Genomic DNA, 25,136 nt, shown 5'->3' with positions numbered 1-25,136 from the left:
CTGGATACTGGGTGAGCAGGGCATGGAACTTGCCAATGAGGATCACAACAACATCTGTATCCACAGTGCGCACCAAGCAGGTAGAAGAGCCATGCTCCAGGGCATCAAGCAGGTGGATCAGTATCCTAGTATCGGCCTCTTCATGGTTGCATGGCAGCATGGAGTGGCTGGTGTCTGTGCCGACCACTCTGGTTCCAGGGGTAATGAAGACCAGCTTCCCCTCTGGCCACACAGTGGACTCAATCTTCCCTGAGATAAAGGTGAAGAGTTCCTCCTTGTTCTTAGGGTCACGCAGGAAATCTGGCCAATTCCCCGGCAGCTTGTTCTGACCAGACACCTTCCGTCGTATCCCTTTGCCTCGCTTCTCCCTGGTTGACTCTTTTAGACTGCTGGGGAAGTAAGTATCCCAGACGACGTCAACTCTTTTAGAGGTCCACAAGTGTTTCATGATGTGGGGAATAAAGACACAGCTGGCATATTCTTCAAACGTGGTGATGTTGGTAGGGGACAGGAAGTGGACCACAGCAGCTCCGTCAAGTACTTTGACATCAAAAGTAGCAGGAGGTTCCGGTTGTGTCTTCTGTGCAAGGACGTTTAGCAGATCTGACTTCTTTCCCAGCCGTAGTTTCCCTCTATCAGATAGAGAAGGAGGGTATGGATGGTTTTCGTGCTCAAAGAAGGTGCTCAGGTCCCCCTCTCTGTGTTGAGTGGCTATGTACAATCGTGAGAAGAGTGCCACATCATCCTTCAACATTGAGATCTGCCCTGCCTGCTTGCTCTTGGTCTTGGGTGTTGGGCATCTGAAGAGCGGCAGCGAGTTATGTTTGATGGGCTCATGGATGGAGTGTGTGCGGTCCACTATCACTGTCTTATTGTAGTTGTTGTACTGATCCCTGCCCACTGATTCCACAGTGCGGACAGTGTTGACCACAGACCCGTCAATCACATTCCGTGTGTCCAGCGTAAGTAGCTCTGGGGTGTTGTCTAGGAACGGATTGCTCATCCCACTGATGGTGGTCACCAGAGTGAGGGCTTGGCCTTTGAATATCTTCTGTGTGGACAGTCCTTCTTCGTGATGTTGTTGTTTCTTGACTTCTTCTGACATATACTCTTGCTCAAACTCTTTTAGGAGTCGTGCTTGTTCAGGCCCTGCGATCATCCACTTCTTGAAGGCAGAGGGATTTTCTGTGAGTCCCACTGCACCCCCGGAACCCTTCACCAGATCGTCGTTCTGCTCATGAGCCTGATCTATCGGCATGCTAGAGAATCTGTTTGTGGTCTTGTTAACGACCCAATGGCCATGTTCTTCATATTCCCTGTGAATGGATGAGGGCAAGCTTTCCATGTCGCGAATGTGGACAGGGATCCATCGTGCGTAGTTCTGGTGATCAAGGGCAAAGAACCATGGAACAAGAGCCTTGAGTGTCTCCACATAGAGTGGAAAATCCTGTTCTCTGTGGGCCCGCACAAATATCAGACCCAGAAGTTCCATGTTGAGGATGGTATCCCAGTACTGGAATGTTGGACTCTTTCTGATCATGTCTTATCTCCAGGCTTCTTTGGTCTTCTCATCATGTGGTCCCTCAGGCATCATGTCCAAGAAGGCATTGTGCTGCAGCTTTGCCAGTGCCAGGGCGCTCACTTGATGGGCATGTCTTGTCCTGGTGAGGTGGGATGCTTTGAGGAAGGAGTCGGCTGTGCCAGTGGATGCAATGCCCGCCTCAGTCAGTGCTGTGGTCCATCCAGAAGCTTCCAAATAGTCACCAAATGTCTTCCACATTGCCATTTCGATATGGAGGCCGCCAAACATGACTACACATTTGTCTTCACCATGTGTTTGAGGCCAGTTCCACTGAACATATTTGGCCAGTGCGTACAGTGGTGCGTCCACAGCCATTACTAGGATCTGTCCTGGATTCAGGAACTGTGTGGCTTCACGCTGTACATCCCATGCTTGATCATGGAAGCCGTAGCAGCCTTCTCGTAGAACAGTGGCAAGAGCTGAGTGAGAGCAGGCTGCAGGTCATCTGATACATCATGTAGAGATGCGTGGTAGGCTGACCAGGCCACAATGTCTCCCTAAGACTAATTGTGTAAATAGCATGCAAAAAAAATGATCTACTGTTGGTAAAACATCACTTACTGATATTCCTAACATCTTTACTGCATTCATTGACCCAGCAAATGTACATTTTGACACCAAGATTGACCTTTTAAGTGACTTGGAAGCTGATATATTGACATTTATAGGTTTTACATGCGAAAATCGTGGAAATCCAAGATGGCCGCCTTCCACCATCTTGATTAAGTGGAACCCCCTCTAAATTGAAAGGTATGGTGATGGAGAACCTGTGGAAAAAATTTGGTGCTTTTGTCCGCCGTGTCCCCATTTTTTTGCTAAGCCACCTGACTATAGCCAATCATAATCGCTTATCTGGTCCAAATCTGGTCCTAAGCCGCCTGACTACTAAGGCAGAGTCATGTTTCATGGTAGCCAATCGGTGCCAGTGTTTTTACACACAAGCCAGGACACATGCGCTAAGCACACGCAAACGCACACACCAAACAGGTTCGATGAAGCAGCAGAAATGGCGAGTCCGGAGCAATCCGATGAAAAGTTGGTATTTTCTGTAGTATACAGTTGGTTGGTTCATCATTTTCGACCCGGTCTAGTCCAGAAACGCCGCTCCAAGTACGGTTTGAACTGTCGTCTTCGGGTTTTTTACCATCACTGAAGAACATCAAGTACTGCGCTCGCCTCCGGAGTTGGAGATATGAATATGTTTGAGCCAATATGTCGAGTTGTTTCTGGAGATAAATTAGTACCTTGTACAGAGTGATCAACTTTTGCATTTCACCTGCCATTTTTTTGATGAGCGTCTCGGTCTCGAGCGCAAGCTTGTGGCAGTGTCATGGCAACCGAACGTCATAGTTTCTGAAAGCCTCCGTCTACCCTGTCCATACTACAACGCAAACTCAGCGTTTTCACATTTGTCCACCTCAGCAATCGTTTTCAGTGTCGGAATTGTCTGTGTGGACGGAAGGGCTAAACTGATAAATATTTATGCGTTTGTAGATTTACCCGGGTTAGTGTGGACGGCGCCTCAGATGGAAGCATATCAGGGCCTTGAATGGGCAGTTCAACCATTTAACACATTAAGGCCAAGTGAAAACTGCTCAGAAAAATCCAAATTCTTTCACATATTGCAACTTTCTTTTTTTTACAGTAACGCAAATAGTTACTTTCCCTGGTACCTAGTTACTTTTATTATAGAGTAATTCAGTTACTAACTCTGTTACTTTTTGGAACAAGTAGTGAGTAACTATAACTAATTACTTTTTTAAAGTAACGTTCCTAACACTGGTCGCCTTAGTAGGTGGAGCAGGTAGGGGTCAGGGGTCATCTCGCTCAATGATGCGTACAGGTACAATGTGGAAACTGAGGCTCGAACATGGGACCTTTCAGTTTGGATTGGGTCACCCTAGCCAGCCTTATCTCTCCGGCCATCCGTTGTCCATTATCTGTCCGTCTGGATGTAGTGGGGCGCTATTATCTATCACCATGACAACCCCAGACCCAAACAGAGACAAACAACCCAGCGACTCTCTGCGTCCGTCCTGACAGAGGAAGTGACTCAGTGCACCCTGCGGTGCCACATGACCTCTACACCCCCTCCATGCCTGGAGGGGAGCCCCGTCTATCCCACAATCAGAGCACCCATCTCAGCCCAGGGTCCCGGAGACGGGATGGACACAGGGGTGTCACTCTCTCTCTCTATACATATATATATATATATATATATATATATATATATATATATATATATATGTGTGTCTCTCTCTCTCTCTATATATATATATATATATATATATATATATATATATATATATATATATATATATATATATATATATATATATATATATGTGTGTCTCTCTCTCTCTCTATATATATATATATATATATATATATATATATATATATATATATGTGTGTCTCTCTCTCTATATATATATATATATATATATATATATATATATATATATATATGTGTGTGTCTCTCTCTCTCTATATATATATACATATATATATATATATGTGTGTCTCTCTCTCTGGGATGGTGTATGAATGCAGTAGATGCTAATGTTGGTGTTGGTGATGTTTTAGAGGGTTATAAAAGGGCTACATGTAGGATATATCGGATATGTCTATCTCACACGGTCCAACACTCATTTATCCTTTTCTAGACCAAAAGAAAGCGTACCTGATCCTGTGAATCACAGTTGTGTGCAGTGAGTTTCTGAACGAGAGTGTTCTACGTGCTAAAGGTTGTTGCAATGGCGAGGGCTATGCTAATGTGGGTAATTTGGTGCAACAAGTGTAAAGGACAGCTCCCTTTATTTCCTCAAACTCTCGAACTGCTGGACAAAAAGGTAATTTATCGTTTCATACGGCCGACGGCGCTCTTCGGGAGACACTGGCCAGGACTTTTAGTGGGTAGTTAGTATTTATTGTTGGTCATATTTAAATTTGTCCTCCAATTTGTGCTGCTTTCCAGTCGATCACTTTCCATCTCTAGCAGCAGTCACCATGGCGACACAATGTTTGTGTTCCAGACTGCAAGCAGCGTCAAAGAAATATATTTTTCAGAATCCAACTTGAGTCATATTGGGACCCCAGACCTGGTAGGAAAAGCTTTCGCACCCAGAGGTTTATACTAGCATATTTATCACTCATCCCAAACCGCTGAAAGTAAGTTTCAGTTTGATGTGTTTAATTTTCAACTAGGTTTATGAATCAAGTTTAACAATCAAGTTTAACAGAGGTGGTAACACTTCACAATAAGGGTACATTAATTAACCATTCGATAACCTTAGCTCATGCGGCAATAAGCATTAACATTTAATGAACAGTTAACTAATGGTCTAGTAATACTCTTCTCTCCTTCTCTCTCTCCCCCTCCTTTTTTTTTTTATTCTTTTTTTTTTATTTAAAGGACAGTGCACATTGATTAACATTTCTGTAAATGCGCCAGTGTTAGCCAGCAGGCTAATTTTCAACTGTAGTCCTTTGGCAAGATGTTATACTAGGCACATGGTGGCTGAAAATAAAATAACATATTAAATCACACAGCAATTGATATACAGTAATAAAACATAATGCCATAGGACTGGCTCCATTAAAACATTAAAACATAAGACATATAACCATACAGCCATACAACCCTTAGGGGATCTATATAGAGGCAGACAAACATTAACGTATTATGAGAGGTGCTCACATTTTTGTATGGTCAAAAGCCAGCCCTTAAGATGGTGTGAGAATGTATGGTGTGAGGTGGAGTTTCTAATGTCCACTGGCAATTGGTTCCATAGTTTAGATGCTCTCACAGAAAAGCATAGTTGGCCAAATGAACTGGACCTAAGAGGGACTACACAGTCCCCTCTTAAAGGCACCCAGTGCAACTTTATGTAAACATTCAATGAAAAATAAACATTCAATTTCTAGTCTTTTTTACACGTAGTAAGTTTCAATAACTCCATACCATTACATATCGACATTCAAGGAGCAAAGATGAGACGTCGTTGTGTGGTGAGAACTGATAGAAAATCGTAAACATCAACAATCGCCGGTGGGGAGAAGCCATTTTTCCATTGACTGGAAGCCTGCTTTATTTATTGTAGGTTACAAAAAATAAAGAAAATGGCGGCATTGTTGTTGTTATCGATTTTGTATCAGTTCTCACCACACAACGACGTCTCATCTTTGCTGCTTAAATGTCGGTATGTAATGGTATGGAGTTATTGAAACTTACTATGTGTAAAAAAGACTAGAAATTGAATGTTTATTTTTAAGCCTCGAAAGTTGCACTGGGTGCCTTTAAGGCAGACCTTGTGGTTCTGCTGCTGGATGACTTCTGCTGTATAAAAGTGCAGAGTGGTGGAGGAGCCTTCCCATTAAGGATCTTAAAGATTAGGCATGCATCACTGTGTTTTAAAATATTTTCCCAACTGAGTAAGTTATATTTGTTAAGAATCTTACAGTGGTGGTAAAGTTTGGGTTTTTTGTCCAAAACTTTAAGTGCTTGTTTGTTTCTCTCCTCTCCCCCTCCCTCTCCTCTCCTCCTCCCTCTCCTCTCCTTCTTCTCTCTCCTCCCCTCTCCACTCCCTCCCTGCTCCTCACCCCCTCCTGCCCACTGTGAGCGAGGGGGGCGGGGTGTTATGGGGAGTCCCAGGGAGAGGGGAGGGGAGTGGGGTCCCCTGGGTGGACGGGTGGGTGTGTATGTGTGTGGGAGGGGGGGGGGGGGGGGGGCTGGTGCCTAGAAGCCTGATCGTGTTCCTCTGGGTCCTCTTTCCCATGGCTATGACTGACACGTCACTCCTCCCTCCCTCCCTCCAATCTCCCTCGCTTCTCATATACATCCCTTCTTTACCTCTTTTCTCACGCTGATAAACTTTCGCTCTCACACTCATACATACATCTGCATGCACGAACACACACACACCCGACAGGGCAACACGCACACACACAACCAGTGATGATTGACGATCACATGTGCATACACTCACCCACCCACACAAACATACACACACAGACACACAAACAATAGATCAAAACTTGATTTCCGCTAAACACCCTGTGGGAAAGATGTTCGCGAAATGCACGCAGATTCAGATTCCTCCACGGTCGTGTGAACTGAATAGGCCAGCTAGTGTCCAAGGAAACGACCTAGGGGCTGTAAATCAGTTGTGACCCTTGACCAACCCCCCGCTGCCCTGCCCCCCCATGTATCATCACCGGCGGCAACAGGGCGGTACATATATGATGCTAGCTGAAGGTTCACCTGAAAGGAGGTCGGATCTGACCCTTGTCCTAGCCTCCCCCGACTAGCAAAACCAGTGTGGATCTGGGGCATGGGCATGTTGGGAGATGAGGGGGTCTTCATGAACATGCAGATTAACCCTGTGAACCCCCGTCCCCCTACAGGGATGGGTTTCACGAGGGTCCCAGAGATGCTCAGAACACTGCAATCAAACCCCCCAGGAAGTCAATGTGAGCGGCACAGGCTGCTGAAACAGGTCACTGAACCATCGGAATCCAACCATGCACACTTTGCTCATGGGCCGCAGTAGGACTGTTGGTTCCCAATCTTCTCCTTTTTATTCGTGAATGCAGTTTTCTAGGCTTGGACATTTTGCCGACGCCCATCTTCTTGTATTGTGTGTATCAGCCCCCGCATGCACATAGTTTGGACCCCAGGCAGCAAAGCCTCGTAGCATAATTGCATATTTTGGTCAAATTGTGATATCTAACCCAACTCTACTCTCCTAACCCTGCTGATTCTCTGTGCCTAGTTGTACCATAAAATATGACTTTGGCAATTATGCTATGAGGCTAAGGTTTGTAGAGAGTAGTGGTTTGCTGCACGACCTGGGTGAGGCCTTTCAAACCTTCTCCAAGTTGTATGTCTACGAGGCCATGTATGTATCAAGCAATCTGACAAGGTTGGACGACTCAGAGGTTGGAAAACACGACTGTAAGAGTAGTATAGAGATTGGTTTTGTGTGTTCTTCATCAAAATGTCACATGGCTTTGATTTCACTGGTGTTGAGGTGCCCTTTGAGCAAGGCGCTTTTGAGCCGTAAATACCTTGGGTTATTGTTTTGGAGCTAGTTAAAGGATGTTTTGTTAACTGCTCCCACACAGATTCTGGAAACTCCAGGTCTTGATGGACAGAGAAATCCCCAAAGTAATCCCTGGGATTACTTTGTACTTTGGGCTCGATCGTCTGGGATTGCTAATTAACAAAAACAGAGACACTATGAACACATGGCCTTAGAATTGGTTTGTAAAATACATTTATCAATGTGTGTTCAATGGTTACCTTAATTGATTTGATTTTTGCACTTCAATTGGCAAGAATGCATGTGGTTTCACGAATATACGAGCGAGATATGAAAAAATCAGGAAAAGCCAACAAACTGCCATCTGCATTAAACATTTGGGTAGTAGAAATCCAGAGACTAAACTGAACATTTAGAAATGCGCCTTTACTGGACTGTGTGAAATCAACAGTGTCATCTGTTAAAATGTCTGCCAACTCGCTGGCTGGGGACACAGCTGGTTCCGCCTTGTCGTCATGTGAGATTAACCAATAGCAGCTGCACTCTAGGAAATTGGCTCGCCTCGGTCCCCTTGCCAAATCTAATTGGCTGCAATCCCAGAAGACTTGGCCAAGGGAACTCCGATGAGATGTTGAGGAGATAGCATTTCCAACTGCATATTGGCAACCAAAGAAAAGGCAAATAACACAAAATGTTGCAGTGTTGTGTTCTTATCGCTGTTTGTTCATCTAAAGCGTCCCCTTACCACCAGGTGTGACGTTTATTAGCCATTATGAGCCTTTTTCAAATCCACTCATTAGTGACATCACAAATGGACCACGTGTCCACTAAGACGGATGCTAGATGTATCAGCCATTACCATTGGGACAGTCCACCAGGAAGGCGGGTAGGGTTGACCTATCTATCATACAGCTGGCTGGATTCTCCCACTTGTGATGTAACTCGTTGGCAGCCCAATTTGACACCTTGTGGTAAAACCGGAGCCTTCTGAGTGCATCACCACAGAACAAAAAGCTTATGCTAGCCAGACCTTGGCTTGCTAGCTGTGGTCCAGCGAGGGGGGCAATGCTGATTGGATGAAGAGTCAACTTGACTCTTGAGTCAAGATCAAGAATCAAGTTGATGTGATGAAGACTACTTCTTCAAGAAGAAGCAGTTGGGTTGGTTGAAGATTATTTCACAAGTCCAATAGATCAAAGGCCACTTACCCTCTAACTCTTCTCACTCTCAATAGTTAGCTTGACGTGAAACTCAGGTAGCTGGATGCATTGTTCTCTTGTTTCCCCCCAAAACTTCTTTGGGAGGACTGATGTCTCCTTTGTGACGTTTCCTCTTTTCTTTTGAGTGGAGGACGGATTACTCTGTTTCCTGTGTGTTGGAAAACACAAACATTCACTTTTTGATTAATTCACTGCTGCACTTAGATGTTTATACACGTTAAAGGATTTCTGAATCTGTTTAGAAGCCCAAAAAGCGGATAAAGAGCTTGCCCCCATAGGTTAGCGTTATAGCTATTCCGTAGTTATAGCGCCGGCAGCCAATGCAGATCTCTGGCTTGGTCGAATCAATTTTCCTCTGGTTTTTAGCTTCCCTCAACATGGGTTGACCCTCAGGAAAAAATAATGGGGTTAAAAATCGCAGTTTCATTTCGTTCATAACATTTTTGACAAGCTGGGCTCAGAACACAGTGGATGTGCTTGAAAGGCCCTGGTTCGTGTCCATCGAGCACTTCTCCAGAGACCCTGTGTCAGACTGAGGTCTGTTAGGAGAATATGAAATTATGAGCCAGTCCCCAAACCGGTGGCCATTTCCCTTGAAAGGACATCTTTATTCCATGGGAACTGAATCATCAGCAATATTTCCCATATTATGATGTTTGGAAAACGCCCCCCCCCCCCCCCCCCCCCTATCCCCTGATGTGAGAGACCGGGATCAAACAAAGTGCACTCAGAGTGGTCAATTCAAAAGGGAATTTTGTTTTTTGGGGTTATTATGTAAAGTACATTAGTCGTTGTTTGGAGAGCTTCTGAAACATGGAAAATGTATTTTTTTTAATCCTCTGGTGCCTAAACATAAATATGATACTTATGGTGTGCTGTATATCAAACTGTACTTGAACTTACACACAAAATGTACAAATATACATTATATACTGTGTGGAAAGTATTTGCAAAGTCGCCAACTATGTGTTTAGTAGTATGTACAAGTGTACAAGTGAGTTAATGCAAAATCATGAGGCTTGGAGACAGGTGATTGTGCTGTGATGGTTGAATTTAAGGCATGTATTCACCATTGAGTGTGAGTGAATACAGGTAAACAAGTGATCAAATCCAGAGAACCAAGGTATAAAATCCATTAATGTCACAATGATTGCAAACAAGTAGATTGTTTTAATCTAGTAAGTAATCTAAAACAAAGTTGTTGACAAATGGATTGATTAGTTTGCTATTGTCTATTCATTTAACTTTTTAACTGTTGACGCCATCTTTAAAGGCCCATGAAGTCGTCAGTCTTTCAAAAAAATAGTCTAAGAAGGTCATTTTCCCAAAATTACAGTTCAGACCACACCCCTACAAAACCTGACAGATCTAGAGGCACATACTTTTTGACGTTTTCCTGATAAGTCACAGTGTGCATTGGATCCATCAATGTGCTGTGGCTATTTAATCTTCCTGTTGTCAAATAACTTTGGATACCATTGAGTTTGTGCTTAAAGTGAAACCAGGGGAGAGAGGAGGGGTGTCTGTGCTCCGTCTTTGACCTCAAGCTAAGAGCCGATTCAGGTATCTCTTACGAGCACATTAGACCTCAGGCAGCTATCACAGCTGTTGAGAACACTGGTGGCTCTCTGCTCTACGCTCTGCTCCTCATGCCCAAGTGAACGACCAGTGGCTCTCTGGCTCCAGCGTAGGCCTGCACGATAAATCCTTATAAAATCTCGATCTTGATTCACACCTCTGTGTATTCAATTTCTTTATTAATTCGATTTTCTTTTTAATTATTTCTAAAAATCTTTTTTATTTATTTTTTAATTTACTGGTGTTTAGAGTTGGTTCAGTAGTTAAAGGCCAGCAAAAAACTCCAGCGGGAGCCACAGGTCAGAGTTGGGACATTTATGTGTCCCTGAACTTTTTTGTGCATCGGCTTAAACACACACACTTACACTTACACACTTACACACACACACACACACACACACACACACACACACACACACACACACACACACACACACACACACACACACACACACACACACACACACACACACACACAGGGGCGGACTGGGGGAAAAAAGTGGCCCGGGAGTTTCTGTCAGACCGGCCCACTCAATACACGGCGCGCGGCCCACTCAATACACGCCGCGTTGCCCACTCAATGGATCGCACGTATCGAACAGTCAGTGGCCTTCTGGGAAAAATACCCATACACTTAACATTATTTTGGATGATTACAAAGCAATTACATCATATATGTATGTTTGTTTTTTAATAACATTTGGATCCACCAATTTGCCTGGATGGACACATGGAATAAAATGATTATTGGCTATTGTAACACTCCAAGGTAGGTATAGTTTGCTAGATGAATATGCTTAACTCTTGGCTAGTATCAGATGGTTATACAAGTATAACTACAAAGCCTTAAGGAATGAATGTCAGCAGAGAAAGACCACACAATAAAGAAACTGGAATCAGAGGGTAGAATTAGCATGAACAATATATTAGAAATGAACAGAACAGAACATACGATGGGGTGTGAACATCAGTGGTATCAGTAGTGTTGCATGCTGGGTGTGTGATTGTTTGTGTGTGTGTAGGGGTGCTGAAGGTGCATAACAAAACAGTAAGTTACATAACGACGTTCCCGAAATTCAGCCGTGGTGCAGAGTTATAGCCACTCCGAGCCAGTCGCACATTGAGCTTCCCCCAAATGCGCTGTTTTGGTGGCTGTAGCTATAATGCAAATGAGGAGGAGCGAGGCGGGTCAAGGAGGAGGGTGGGGGTGTGGCCCTGAGCAGCTTGCAGCCACGGTACCATTCGCTCTGTTTACAGTGGATGTATCGCAATGGTGAGGCTCACACAGCCTTTAGCCGTGTTCTGTAAATATTCTAGAACACACGGGAGTCCTGGAGCTCTATATCAAAATATTATCATATAGCCTACATAGATATCTATATCATATAATATTATAACGGCCAAAAGATGTGTGAGCCGATATTATGAATCTCAAACGACCGCGTTGGGTTCTCCGACGTTCCTGGTTCTTCAACGTCCTCATCAATGTGAAGTAGACTGAACCACGACAAGGAGGAGAAAGGGATCGTTGCCGGGCAGCGCTTAGGCACCTCCGCCTCCGGCGGTGGTCCCTCAGCGGGTCTCAAGCTGGAGACATTCGCCGCAAACAATCCCTGTCTCCTCATGGGTTGAGCGCATGCGTAGAACTGGGTGCCGCGTTGCGTGTATGTATGCAAATCCAAATTCTCTACCTCAATCCGCACAGCTGAGAACACTTCGGCTGTGTAAGAACCAATTTAGAGGTGTTTATTAATAAGGTGGAGATCTTTTCTTACTTTGGACTTCCGAAGTCTGTAAAACACATATTAGAAGACACTTAAAAAAAAAATCGAAAAATAGTCACCATGAGTGTGAAGACCGATTGCGAGTAGCAGTATAAAAGTCAGTCAGTGCGATTGCGATTGCGATTGCGATTGCGATTGCGATTGTGATTAGATGGGTATAGCTCTTGGAGAAAATTACGCTTGTGCCACTGTGATAACCATTGTAGGGCTGATGCGATGATGGGCGTGGGCCAGTACATAGTAGTATTTTGGGCCATCGGCCCACCGGGGATGTCCCCGGTATTCCCGATGGCCAGTCCGCCCCTGCACACACACACACACACACACACACACACACACAGCATTAACCCAGGCAACATCCACCTGTATAGGCAGCTGTCTTACTCAAGGATACTGGTAAGGTCAAGGTGATCCGGGGATTGAACCAAGAACCTTGAAGAGTACCCACAGACTTATTTCTATATTTCTAAACACGTTTGATTGAGACCACTTTGCATTTAGGGTCTCCATGACTTTTGAGGAGATCTTACCTCCCTCTCTCCCCCCCTCCCTCCCTCCAGATGGGGACGAGGTGTCCCTGGTGCAGCTGATCGGGGATCTGGTCCCGGACCAGATCATCCAGGTGCTGGGCCCCGGCGGCGTTCCCGCCTACGTGTTCAGCGGGGAGTCAGGCTCGGCCGTAACCGGGCAGCCCGCCCTGGCCCACCTGCCCAACCCCTTTTACCGCCACTTCTCCCTGCTCTTCCACATTTCGCCCGCCGACGACACCGCCGGCGTGCTCTTCGCCGTCGCTGACGGCGACCAGAAGTTCATGTACGTGGGCGTGAAGCTGAGCGCGGCCGACCCACGCTCGGGCCGGCAGACAGTGCGCTTCTTCTACACGGAGCCCGACTCGGAGGCGTCCAACGAGGCAGCAGCCTTCAGCATACCTGCCCTGGCTGGGGGGTGGAGCCGCTTCTCGCTCGCCGTGTACGAGGACCAGGTGACCTTCTACGATGGCTGCGACGCCACGCCGCAGACGGTGCGCTTCGAGAGGTCCCCCGACGACATGGACCTGGACCCCGGCGCGGGGGTTTTCGTGGGGTACGCCGGGGAGGCCGACCCTGACCGCTTCAAGGTGAGGGCCGCGGGGGGGGGGGGTGTCCCGAGGCGACGGGTGGCACATGTTCTTTATAGGGATGTGAAGTTTGTGCGCTTTTCTGTTAACACAGGGAGGTGTGTGTGTGTGTGTGTGTGTGTGTGTGTGTGTGTGTGTGTGTGTGTGTGTGTGTGTGTGTGTGTGTGTGTGTGTGTGTGTGTGTGTGTGTGTGTGTGTGTGTGTGCTGTGCCGCCGCTCCCATAACGCGCACTACGCGCTGCGCGTAGGGCCTCAAGTCCTGAGGGCCCCCCCAAAAAATAAATAAATAATAATTAATTTAAAAGATTTTGGACATTCCAATACTTGTGTGTACTGTATGTATGTTTTGGCTGTTCTGTGAACTGTGTTTACAAAGTAGATTTAACTTTTGCGTTTTAATAAAATGTTAAACTGGCAGAAACCAATTCTTTTTTTCAGGGGGGGGGGGCCCCATAAAGGAGTTATGCTTAGGGCCCGAAAATATCTAGCAGCGGCACTGTGTGTGTGTGTGTGTGTGTGTGTGTGTGTGTGTGTGTGTGTGTGTGTGTGTGTGTGTGTGTGTGAGAGTAAGTGAATGCTTGAGTGAGTGAGTTAAGCTCTAACACCCTCTCCCCTTGTTAACGTGTTACTTGACCACCGTGACTTGTGCAACCTTTGAACCCAAAATATGTTGCATTTCATTAGCAGGCTGAACGCACATGTTGCCATGATGTGACACAGACGTGTGATGACTTGAATACAATAAAGATATTCAGGTCAAACATCTGCTTAGTCTGTCAGACGTCAGGTTGTTATCATAGTTCTGCATTGAGAGACTCCAAGCAGAAAGGTTCCAGGTTCGATTTGCAATCCTTGCCGTCGAACCTGGAGGTATCCTTGGGGCAAGATGCCCTTTAACCACGACCAGTGTAAAACCTTCTACCAAACAGCAGCTCTCTCTCTCACACGCTGCCTCACACACCCAAAGAATAACTCTCTCTCTCATACGCTGCCTCACTCGCCCACTGTATAAATCTCTCTCTCTTTCTCACACGCTGCCTCACTCACCCACTGTTTCACTCTCTCTCTCTCTCTCTCTCTCTCTCTCTCTCTCTCTCTCTCTCTCTCTCTCTCTCTCTCTCTCTCTCTCTCTCTCTCACACGCTGCCTCACTCGCCCACTGTATCAATCTCTCTCTCTCCTGTGCCCCCCCGCTCACAGACTCATCTCTTCCCTTGGTAACACCCGTTGTCCATGGCCACCGTGCGCTGCTTCCCTGTGTTGTCCTAACAGTGTGTGTGCGTAAGCGGGGAACCTCTTCACAGAGCCCTGTAAGCCCCTGGATGTCCCTGGAGGGCCCCTATAAGGCCCAGGGGAGCCAGGAGACTATATACTAAGGAGGTCATCATGAGCTGCACTCAGAGTCTCTTAAAACTGAACAACCCCACTGGGACTAGTGATGTCTCTCTCTATCTCTCTCTCTCTCTCTCTCTCTCTCTCTCTCTCTCTCTCTCTCTCTCTCTCTCCCTCTCGTCTAGTTTCTCTCTCGCTCTCTGTTGTCTCTAAATGTCATCCCTGTCTATCTGTATCTCAGTACACTATACGGCTTCTATACGGCTGACACTGTGTGTGTGTGTGTGTGTGTGTGTGTGTGTGTGTGTGTGTGTGTGTGTGTGTGTGTGTGTGTGTGTGTGTGTGTGTGTGTGCGTGCGTGCGTGCGTGCGTGCGTGCGTGCGTGCGTGCGTGCGTGCGTGCGTGCGTGCGTGCGTGCGTGCGTGCGTGCGTGCGTGCGTGCGTGCGTGTGTGTGTGTAGGGCTCCATGGTCCAGCTGAAGGTGGTGGGTAACCCCCAGGCAGCAGAGAGACTCTGTGATGATGAAGACGACTATGATGTGGTGAGTAACACCTTATTATTAATAGCAATAGTAGTAGTTTTACCAATAAGCAATACATTAATATACAATTACCCAATTATACAATTATAGATGTAAATATATGTCTATCTCACTCTGCTTTTTTTTTCTCTCTCTCTCTCTCTCTCTCTCTCTCTCTCTCTCTCTCTCTACGTCTCTCTCTCTCTACATCTCTCTCTCTCTCTCGCTTTGTATCTGTATCTCTCTCTCTCTCTCTCTCCTAGGCCTCTGGTAACTATGGCAGTGGAGATGGCGAGAGGACAGAGTCGGGACGCACTATTAAGGTAGAATAAGGAATAACCCCTTAACACTATTGTGGTCGTTGACCCTTGGTCACAAACAGCCTTGGTGTTTTTGCAGTGAATCCACTCATCTTCGAGGTCTGCTCTGCGCTCTACTCTCTTTTTCTATTATATTCCTGACAGACCACTCCCGCGACGGTGCGGCCGGTTCCGGAACCGCCTCTGACCTCATCAAAAAGCGCCGCTCACACCGAGACAAGTAAGCATCCTTCAGTGACCTCACATGGGGGTTCACGAGTGCTTTACCGTGGCTCAGGGGTCGGGAGCGAACAAGCAGTGACTAGATCCACTGTCTGCGAGATAATTTCCCTCTCGGCTACAATTACACCGCGTGGAGTTGTCATGGAACTGGATTGAACTTGTGTGCACATATGCACTGGCCTGTCGTGGAAGTCTGCTATGTGGAGGGGATATGACCAGACTTGAAATGGTATTCCAGAATTCGTCACAGAACGATTGAGACGCTTTAAAGCTCTCTGGCTCCCCCTGGTGGGGGTTTGGAGTCACTTGTTCAATTCAAACTTTAGAACCGCTTTAGAAATGGCTTCACTACACAGATTTAGGACGAGAAACTACTTCATTGCTTGGTATCAAGGTATGGTTTCAAGCCATGGTTTGGATGATTTTCTGGGATACATTTTGGGAACTTTCAAAGTTCTAATTAGGAGGACATCTTGGTAGGATTAGGTCTCCTTAATAGTCCAATTAGGAGGTAATCTTGGTAGGATGAGTCTCGTTAAGATCCCAATTAGGAGGACACCTTGGTAGGATGAAGCCTCGTTCAGAGGTCCAATAAGGAGGACTTCTTGGTAGGATTTCGTTTAGACTTCTCGTCGGGAGAATGTCTTGTTAAGAGGACTCATTAGGACAAGGTCTTGTAAAGACTTTTCGTTAGGACAAGGTCTCGTTAAGACTTTTCGTTAGGACAAGGTCTCGTAAAGACTTCTCATTAGGAAAAGGTCTCGTTAAGTGCCAGCGTGGTTCAACCAGAGGTTTTACATTACTGTCTGTATGTCATAGGCGATCGCAACCACCAGACCTCAGTCCAACATGGGCCTGGAACCCCTGGCTTCCCAGGTAAGCCTCCAAAGTCCGCCTGGCCTTGGCCGGATTGGATTTTGCGTGGAAACGCAGATTTCTGATTGGGTTGTTGCCCTGGTGGTGGTGGTGTTGTTGGGGTCAGTGGTGGTGGTAGTGGTGGTGGTGGAAGGTGGCTGGGTGAGTTAGGGTGGGAGTGTTGCCCAGAGAGGTGAGGCTGAGGGGGAGGAAGCTGGATGGTAGAGTGGGCCCTGGATCTGGTGGTGGTGGTGAATGAGTTTGCGTTGTTGTTGTATGATCTTAAAGGCAAGGATTCTCACAAACAAAGGCTGAATTATGAGGTGGTTGTAGGCCTGTCGCAGATACGATGTTATATCGCCATCTACGTATGTTTTACATAATTTCTGAGCCTCCCTTTAATAAGGATTCTCAATTGAAATATAGATTTACTACATAATCTAAACCGATTAATCCATATAAAGCTATTGAAAAATATGGTTGATCTTTTTATGAAAAATGACATACAGTATCTTTCAGCATTTCAGTGTTTTTTTTAATCCCACAATTCAATTATCAATATTTTTTAATTCTCAAAATTCATTGTTTAGTTCAAAGTGTAAGATTTTTAGCAAAATTTCTGATTTCATAAAAAAATATTGATTGCTCCACAATCATCGTTTTGGATGATGTCACTTGGTGCATTTTTTCATTTTAAATATTCCTCTTTTTATTTGGTCTCTTCCCTCGAACCACTCTACACAGGCCCAGCAGGGGATAAAGGGCAAAAGGGCAGCCAGGGAGACAAAGGTACCACCGGTGACCGGGGCCCCGCGGGGCCCAAGGGAGACTCTGGCCCAGGCTCCTCGCAGGGCTCCAGCTCCCAGGCCGGGGGCCGAGGAGATAAGGTAGGGGGACACCAGGATGGCTGTAGCACATAGCATGTATCGCTAATAATGTGAATGAAACATGAGTATTGTGCTGAAATTCAAACCTCGTTCATATTATTTGTGTTTGTGTCTCATTTTAGGGGGACAAAGGCTCAAAGGTATTTGCACTTCAACATGAACATTTACCTGATGTTTTTTCAATATGAAAAACAGCATTATAAATCTGAGAATAATCAATTAATTATTATGTTTTCCCGGCTCAGGGAAGTTCCGGAATCGGTTACCCCGGTAACAAGGGTGATCGCGGCCCTGCCGGGCCCGCAGGCCCCGCCGGCCCCCCGGGGCCCGCTGCCCAGGTAGTGCGGCTGGGAGACGGATCGGTGGTCCAACAGGTGGCCGGACCCCCAGGACCGAGAGGGCCAATGGGGCTGCAGGGCCCCACGGGACCCAAGGGGTCCGATGGAGAGCCTGTGAGTACAGGAATCAGTCAACTTTATTTAAAGAGCACTTCCTGGACAAAACAGCGACACGCAGTTATTAAAACAAAACATTATTAATATAAACAGGTGCATTTTTTTTTACATTTGGGAGATGGATTAAAACAAAAAGATAAAACACACTACTAAACAAAAATGTGTTGGTTCAAGTTTTAGTTCAAAAAAATATTGCTTTTGTTTCATATTTCACTTGGATTGACTTACGACTGCATTGGATCTCCTTCAGGGTGATCCAGGAGAGGACGGGAAAGTTGTAAGTTATTTATTTATTTTTATCTATCTAAACACATTTCTTGCATCACAGTACGGTTTCCATGATGGTGTTGATGGTCACCGTGTTGTTCTGGTCTACAGGGACCTGCTGGGCCCCGCGGTCTTCAGGGGACGTCTGGAACCCAGGGGACCAGAGGAGAGAAGGTACTGCAACCATCAAACAGATTAGACTCTGTTAGATTAGATTAGAATACATTAGATTAGATAACATTAGATTAGATTAGTCTACATACAATTAGATTAGATTATATCAGACTAAATTAAATTAGATTAGATTAGATTACATTACATTACATTACATTACATTACATTAGACTAAATTAGATTAGACTAAATTAGATAAGATTAAATTAGATTGACTACATTACATTAGATTAGATTAGACTATATTACATAACATTAGATTAGTCAACATTAGATTGGATTAGTAGATCGGACCAGAATAGATTAGATTGGGTAGGATTTGATTGGATTAGATAACGTTAGATTAGATTGGAATACATTGTCTTGGGTTGGATTAGACTGCATTAGATTGGATAGATTAGTACGGATTAGGTTATATTTAATTAATGACCATACATAAATTGATGAATTCATGAGAAAAGAGTGACATCAAGATGGTTCCTTGTTCTCCTGTAGGGGGACCGTGGAGAGGCTAACCCAGGACCGAGGGGCCCCCCTGGGCCGCCCGGACCCCCGGGATCCGGGTCTGCGGACCACCCGGTACATGTGCTATAACAGGGCCTGAAGGTTTCACATTCACCGCTAAAGCCAAGCTAGAGCCCCATGATTCTGTAGCTGTGCAGGATCGAGTGTAACAGCTTTCAGATCGTCATCTAATGACAACAAAGTTTTGAGTACTTTAAGACCATGGAACCTTTGTAAGATAAGATAAAACATAAAAATCCCCCGGAGGGGAAATTCCTGTGTTTGCAGCACAGCAGCAGTGGAAGGCACAGGATATAATAAAATACAATACAAATACAAAGTAGTCATGAGGGAAACAAAAAGTGATGCTAAAGTAAATAGTAAAGTAAAAAACAAACAGGGCAAACAGTATAAACAGTACAAATTATAAAGTCAGCCCAGTGTGAGTAATTTGTAATTTCTCACAACAGTGCTTTAATCAAGGTATAACTGTCATATTTTTACTGTTCAGACGTACGTTGACATGGAAGGTTCCGGGTACCCCGACGTGGAGAAAATGCGGGTACGTTGATCATCACAACAATCTGTAACTTTGTGTGATCAAAATAGACGTCAAGACATAAATATTACAGAGAAGATGGTGTGAGTTACCTGGTCCATGTTGGGTCCTACCAGGGTCTACGTGGTTTACCCGGACCACCGGGGCCTCCTGGACCTCCTGGGATATCGGTGGCGATGGGGGTCAACGGGCCGGTAGCGTTCGGACCCCCAGGACCCCCAGGCAGCGACGGAGCTCCAGGTGTACCTGTGAGTCAACATGTCTCTTTTCATTTTTTAATTTAAACAACATTACTACTTTAAACATTACTAATGATTTAGGTTAGATATCTCTTTTGAAGAATTGCAACAGAGGAGTTATGCCATAATGTTTATGTTCTAATTAAATAAGGTAAAATTTAGATGGTAAATAAAAATTGCGACACCATTTGCCATCCTCTTATAGCTACAATACTATGCACACTTTTTATCCATAGTGCCTCTGATATTATTACATGAAAAACATCATGTAACTCGCTGAGTGACAACATTGGGTTAGCTGGCCGTATGCTACAAACCAACAGCTCGCCGTCTGCTCACTCCTTAACTGAACCTTCTGTTGTTCCAGGGGCCCCCTGGTCCCCCAGGACCCTCGGGCCGGAATGGAGCCCCAGGACGTCAGGTGAGACCAGCCACTGTTATGTTGTTATCCATGCTTCTCAGAACCCCACTGCCCAGAACCAGTTGATTCAGGTTTCAAGATAAAACCATTGGAGCCATTTTATAAACATGGCCCCGAATCAAGGCCAACTTTGCTAGTAAGTTGGTTAACTTATTACGTTTCGAGAGCCAAAGTCACGAAGTGCTTCACAAAAGTTGAATTGTTAGAATAGACTATTAACAGGAAGAAATAATAATAACCCAAAGAACAAACTGGAAAACATAAGCAACAACGTCGTGGGGCCCGACTCCTAAGTGGGGGGGGACTGAAAATGAAAAAGCAGTTGAGGTTGGAAACAGCTACTGGGCCAAAGGAAACATCCCGTTCCTCCTACTGGATGACAAATGTTGACAATCAGACATAAACCCAGGATTTGTAATAGCTTAAACTGCCGCTCAACATTATACCAGAGTAACAAATCCTTTTTCAAACTGCTAACCACGGGCTTGAACCGTTGGTTCCAATAGATGAAGCTGTCGTTCATGAGCGAGCAGTCCATAAACCCAGCAGCTGTTATAAAGATATCCCTTGCCGACCTCATGCCCGTCTGCCTGGAGTGGTCCCAGGACATTTGGCCAGTTATCCCGGAAGGTGCAGATAATCGGACAGTCTTCAATTCAATTAAATAACATTTTATTTGTATAGCCCTTAATCACTGGTACAGTCTCAAAGGGCTTATCAGGCCACATATTTATGACACCCCCCTGACCCTAGCCCCCCCCTAAAAAACTAGCAAGAAAGTAAGACATCTTGAGGAGGAACGCAGACTGTGCCATGGGGGCCATAATTGACATACATACAGCCAAAAACATTTTAAATCAGTGATGGGGTCCTGGCCGGTTAACCATAAGGAGAGTCCATGCATCCAGCCTTTGTTTATCAAACCCGGCGGATTCCCAGTTGCCCAGTATGGACCACCGATCCACGACCTGGCAGGACTGATCATCAGGACCGGTCTTGTAGAGGGCACCGCCCAAGCTGGCCCGACTGTAGTAGTCGTCTAGTGGGCAGGAGTCTTCTGACAAGGGCATGGGACCACCAGTAAGCCTTGGTCAGAAGCCTCAGTGACCTACTGGTGATGGGAGGATGGACTGGTCAGAACTGTACTCATGTGCCTGACCATGCGAGAGGCCAGTGTAGATTTTAACTTTGATCATCATTTCCTGTTCTATCCCAACAGGGAGACAGCGGGGAGCTCGGACTCCCAGGGGGCTCTGGGCAGAAAGTAAGATTTGTTTAATTCCCAAAATGATTTTCTTCATTTTAAAACCGACTGAATCCTTTTAATGTTTTCCATGATATCTAACCTCGGTGGGTTTCTCTCTCTGAACTTCTCCAGCAGGAGTCGGTTGGCTCCAGCTTGTTTACCGGGCTTCTGTCTTACTTTACGCCTTCCTTGAGGTCTAGCGACGTGCAGGTATCAGGGGTCTCAGCTTCAGTGGTGTCTATGCCTAAACGCCTGCCATAAGACGTCTGTCTCTTGCTAACGAAGCCTGCTGCTAAATGCTCACTAGTTTTTCCATGCTCCGTCGATTGCTCGGAAGCGGTTGCTAGATTATGCCCACCATCCATTTTCTTGTTCTTTTGATTAACCAGAATAATGGATTTGCTACGTTATTATTTATCAGTAATTATCGTTTCTTCTACGATTGTGTGGTCTGTCTGCGAAAGATGAGGCATTAATACAATATTATTGTATTAATCATTGTGGAATATCGTATGATCTTCTAACTCTGGAATTGTCCTTGGCCTTGACTCAAAAACTCTTTATTCTTTAACATTAGTTCCTTCCAACATGTGTTCCAAATTATTTTCACGCTTCACTTTTAATCACTTACTCTTTCACTTCATCAATATTAAACACCATTTGTTTAGATTGTTCGAATTTTTTTAAATTGCCAAAAACATCCTAAGCCACCTTTCCCCTGTAACACGACATGTACCAACACCCCCGTCGTCATCCCCCAGTGTCTCCCAGCGCACTGACCCCTAACAGCTAACGGCCACACTTCCCCCGCTCCTCGTAGGGCACCCAGGGTAACCCGGGACTGGAGGGCCAACCTGGAGAGGGGGGGCTGGCTGGACTGCCTGGGCCGATGGGACCTGTTGGACCGGCCGGACCACCCGGTCCTGCGGGTTCCCCCTGCAGTCTTGGCCGGGTGAGTACGACTCCCACACACAGAAGCAGTAATGGATGGTGGATGGATGATGGATAAAGACAGCAGATGATAGATGGTTGATGAATGGATGGGGGGCTAGATCATAGATGGGGGGATGAATGGGTGTATGGCTGGATAGATAGTATTAGATTGACATTCATGGGATTTGATTAATGCCAAGTCACCAATTCCAAAGGCTCCATGACAGTGTTCCGTCCACTCTCATAGGCTGCGCCCCGGCGGGAGTAGGAGGGGTTTGGCAGTGCCGATAGTATGATAGTATCTCATAAACAAAGGAAGATGTCCAGACGGGCAAGCATTTTCTAATGTGTGATCAGTTATAGGATGTGATTTTATGGATAACATTATTCCAATCACTATCGCTGAGCATCGAATAAAGATAGGTCCAGGTGGTTTATAGGAGCTAGTTGAAATGTTGCAAGATGACGGATCCATGATGGATAGATGAATACATGAAAAGCTGGATAGATGTATGGCTGAACGGACAGATCAGTAATTAGAAGGATGTCCAGAGTGGCTGGATAGGTCCAGTGTGGCTGGATAGGTCCAGCCTCCACAGACTAGCTGATCAGTTATCAGTCCTTATAGACCGACTAGTGTATTAACTCCTCCCTCCCCTACCTGTAGGGTGGTCAGGGAGGGGATTCTTTCACCTGTTCGCCAGGACAGCAGGGTCCACCCGGACCTCAGGTGAGGGGACACCAGGGGCAGGCCGTGTGCATCTTGTGCCGTGTTCCTATTGGTTCACTCTGCCCGATACACTGCACTATTTGGGCCATCACTATTTTGTACTTGCTGTTCAAAATTTGAGTGTACAATTCCGGTTTGCTATATAGTGCACAACTAAATACACATAATGCACAGTAAAAAAAGAAAGCACTTATTTCCACAATGTATATCCCATGATGCATAGCGCTTTTCATCTTCATCTGAATCATGTTGTAGGCAGAGGGACATTGGTGCTTCTTTGACTTCTGTTCTTGGTTAATCAAATTGGGTCTGGGATTAATAAAGTTCCTCCTGTATTATTTCTAGTGTTGTTTCTCTCTGTGATCTTACTGATTGTCTACCGTGTTGTGGTTTTAGGGTCCTGCTGGTATCGGTGGTCTGCCTGTAAGTAATACAGCCCCTCAAAGCCAGGGATCTTCTCGATGTCTTCTGTTGTTTTGATACACTGATTGTCCCTCCATGAATGTTACCTTTGCATCCCTTTAAACATCCTTAGATTATAATAAAACATTTTTTTCTACATTCTCCTCATCTCCTCTCTCTTATACTCCCCTTCCATTCAAAATTCACCACTCCGACCTCTCCCCCTCCTCCCTCTATTCTCTTTCTTCCTCCTCTATTCTCCTCCTCCTACATCCTCCTCCTCATCTCCTCTCTCTACTATTCCCCTTCCTCTTCTTCATTTTCTCCACCTCCTCCTCCTCCCCCTCTCCTCCTCCCCCAAACTCCTTTTCCTCGCTCCTCCTCTTCCTGCTCTCCATTCTCCTCCTATCTCTCCTCTCTCACCTCATCTTCCTCCCCCTTCCTCCTCCCTATCCTCCTCCCCCTCTCCCTCCTCTCTCTCCTCCTCTACCTCTTCCTCCTCCTCCTCCTCCCCCAACTCCTCCTCCTCTCTCCTCCTTCTCCGCCTCTCCTTCTCCTCCCCCTCGCTCTCCTCTCTCTCCTCCTCCTCCTCCTCCTCCTCCTCCTCCCCCCTTCCTCTTCCTCCTCCTCCTCCTCCTTCTCCTCCTCCTCCTCCAGGGGAGGGCTGGGTTCCCAGGTATACCTGGAGATAAAGGTGCTGAGGGGTCCAGAGGTCGTGATGGGATTCCTGGCCTCGACGGTCCACCAGGCAGACTGGTAGGAGACACACAGCTGTTCATGGATTACTGTTTACATTCGGCCCTTATCAGACTCTTCATTCAAAAGAGACTTGTGAGGCTGAGAACAATCAAATCAAGTTATCCTACTGGAGTGGCAACAAAAAATTACTAATTATCTTTTATATAGTTTAGCCCTAAACCATGTAGGGATTTATAGGTGAGCAGCATGCAATTCTCGGACACACAGGGAGCCAATGTAACAATTTAAGAATTGGTGTAATGTGTTCAATTTAGTTTTGCAAAAAACAAGTAAGACAGTGTTTTGAATTCTTGACAATTTCAATACAATGCTACATAACGTATAATTTTTTGATAAGAACTTCTCTTCGTTTTTCCTCCAGGGCGATAAGGGAGAGAGTGGAGAAAGAGGAGAAAGGGTTGGTTTGAAATACTTTACCACCTACTATTTTGGTCACTGATGAAGAATGCGACCAACCATTTAGTTAACCATAAAAGGCTTGAACGACCGGTTTATGGGGGGTTTACACCTACCCGATAGTGGGCCCCGATGGCTTAATCAGCAGCTATCGTTATAACATCGGCAAATAGCGTGGTTGCATCAGGAAACACCGTTACTCTTCCCGGGAACATCGTTAGACAACGGGAAGAAACGGGAAGAAATGCTCAATGATCGGGCAACATCGGCAAAGAACGAACATGTTTGTTAATTTTGGGTCTATCGGGGTAGAATCGGTTACCAGGTGTTGCTATGGGCTAATCGGCTATAATCGGGAATAGAATGGGAGAGTAACGTAAGACATCGCAAGTCGTTGGGGAATTTTCCTGGGCACATCGGCTATATTCGTCTTTATATCGGCAACCTCAACACACGAAAGACCCTCGAGAACCCTCGACAAATAACGATTGTGAGTGACCAGATTGCGTTTACGGAAGACCCTCAATCTGCCACTTGGGTATGAATAGGGGGTGATGGATGGATGTCCTACTTTTATAATTACAGGGGTAT

General features: G+C 45.7%; 1 protein-coding gene across 7 annotated transcripts in view; it reads left to right on the top strand.

The window, feature by feature from the left end:
* The window catches only part of LOC132456368 (collagen alpha-1(XVIII) chain-like), a 108,413-nt gene that overhangs the window by 62,294 nt on the left and 20,983 nt on the right, over positions 1-25,136 (top strand). For 4 of the 7 annotated variants that reach the window (XM_060050711.1, XM_060050706.1, XM_060050703.1 and 1 more), the window contains exons 2-22: positions 12,769-13,325; positions 15,117-15,197; positions 15,440-15,499; positions 15,641-15,716; positions 16,538-16,594; positions 17,318-17,460; positions 17,583-17,600; positions 17,706-17,912; positions 18,166-18,192; positions 18,294-18,356; positions 18,852-18,935; positions 19,372-19,422; positions 19,536-19,667; positions 20,026-20,079; positions 21,299-21,343; positions 21,458-21,535; positions 22,146-22,277; positions 22,926-22,988; positions 23,385-23,411; positions 24,048-24,146; positions 24,511-24,546. In XM_060050711.1, coding sequence (XP_059906694.1) covers positions 12,769-13,325; positions 15,117-15,197; positions 15,440-15,499; positions 15,641-15,716; positions 16,538-16,594; positions 17,318-17,460; positions 17,583-17,600; positions 17,706-17,912; positions 18,166-18,192; positions 18,294-18,356; positions 18,852-18,935; positions 19,372-19,422; positions 19,536-19,667; positions 20,026-20,079; positions 21,299-21,343; positions 21,458-21,535; positions 22,146-22,277; positions 22,926-22,988; positions 23,385-23,411; positions 24,048-24,146; positions 24,511-24,546 — 2,090 coding nt within the window. The remainder of the gene's footprint in view (positions 1-12,768; positions 13,326-15,116; positions 15,198-15,439; positions 15,500-15,640; positions 15,717-16,537; positions 16,595-17,317; positions 17,461-17,582; positions 17,601-17,705; positions 17,913-18,165; positions 18,193-18,293; positions 18,357-18,851; positions 18,936-19,371; positions 19,423-19,535; positions 19,668-20,025; positions 20,080-21,298; positions 21,344-21,457; positions 21,536-22,145; positions 22,278-22,925; positions 22,989-23,384; positions 23,412-24,047; positions 24,147-24,510; positions 24,547-25,136) is intronic. The other 3 variants (XM_060050705.1, XM_060050707.1, XM_060050708.1) reach the window with 3 other exon arrangements.

The sequence above is a fragment of the Gadus macrocephalus genome, chromosome 4, assembly GCF_031168955.1.
Source record: "Gadus macrocephalus chromosome 4, ASM3116895v1".
Taxonomy (NCBI): domain Eukaryota; kingdom Metazoa; phylum Chordata; class Actinopteri; order Gadiformes; family Gadidae; genus Gadus; species Gadus macrocephalus.
This window is presented reverse-complemented; position numbering and strand designations above follow the sequence as displayed.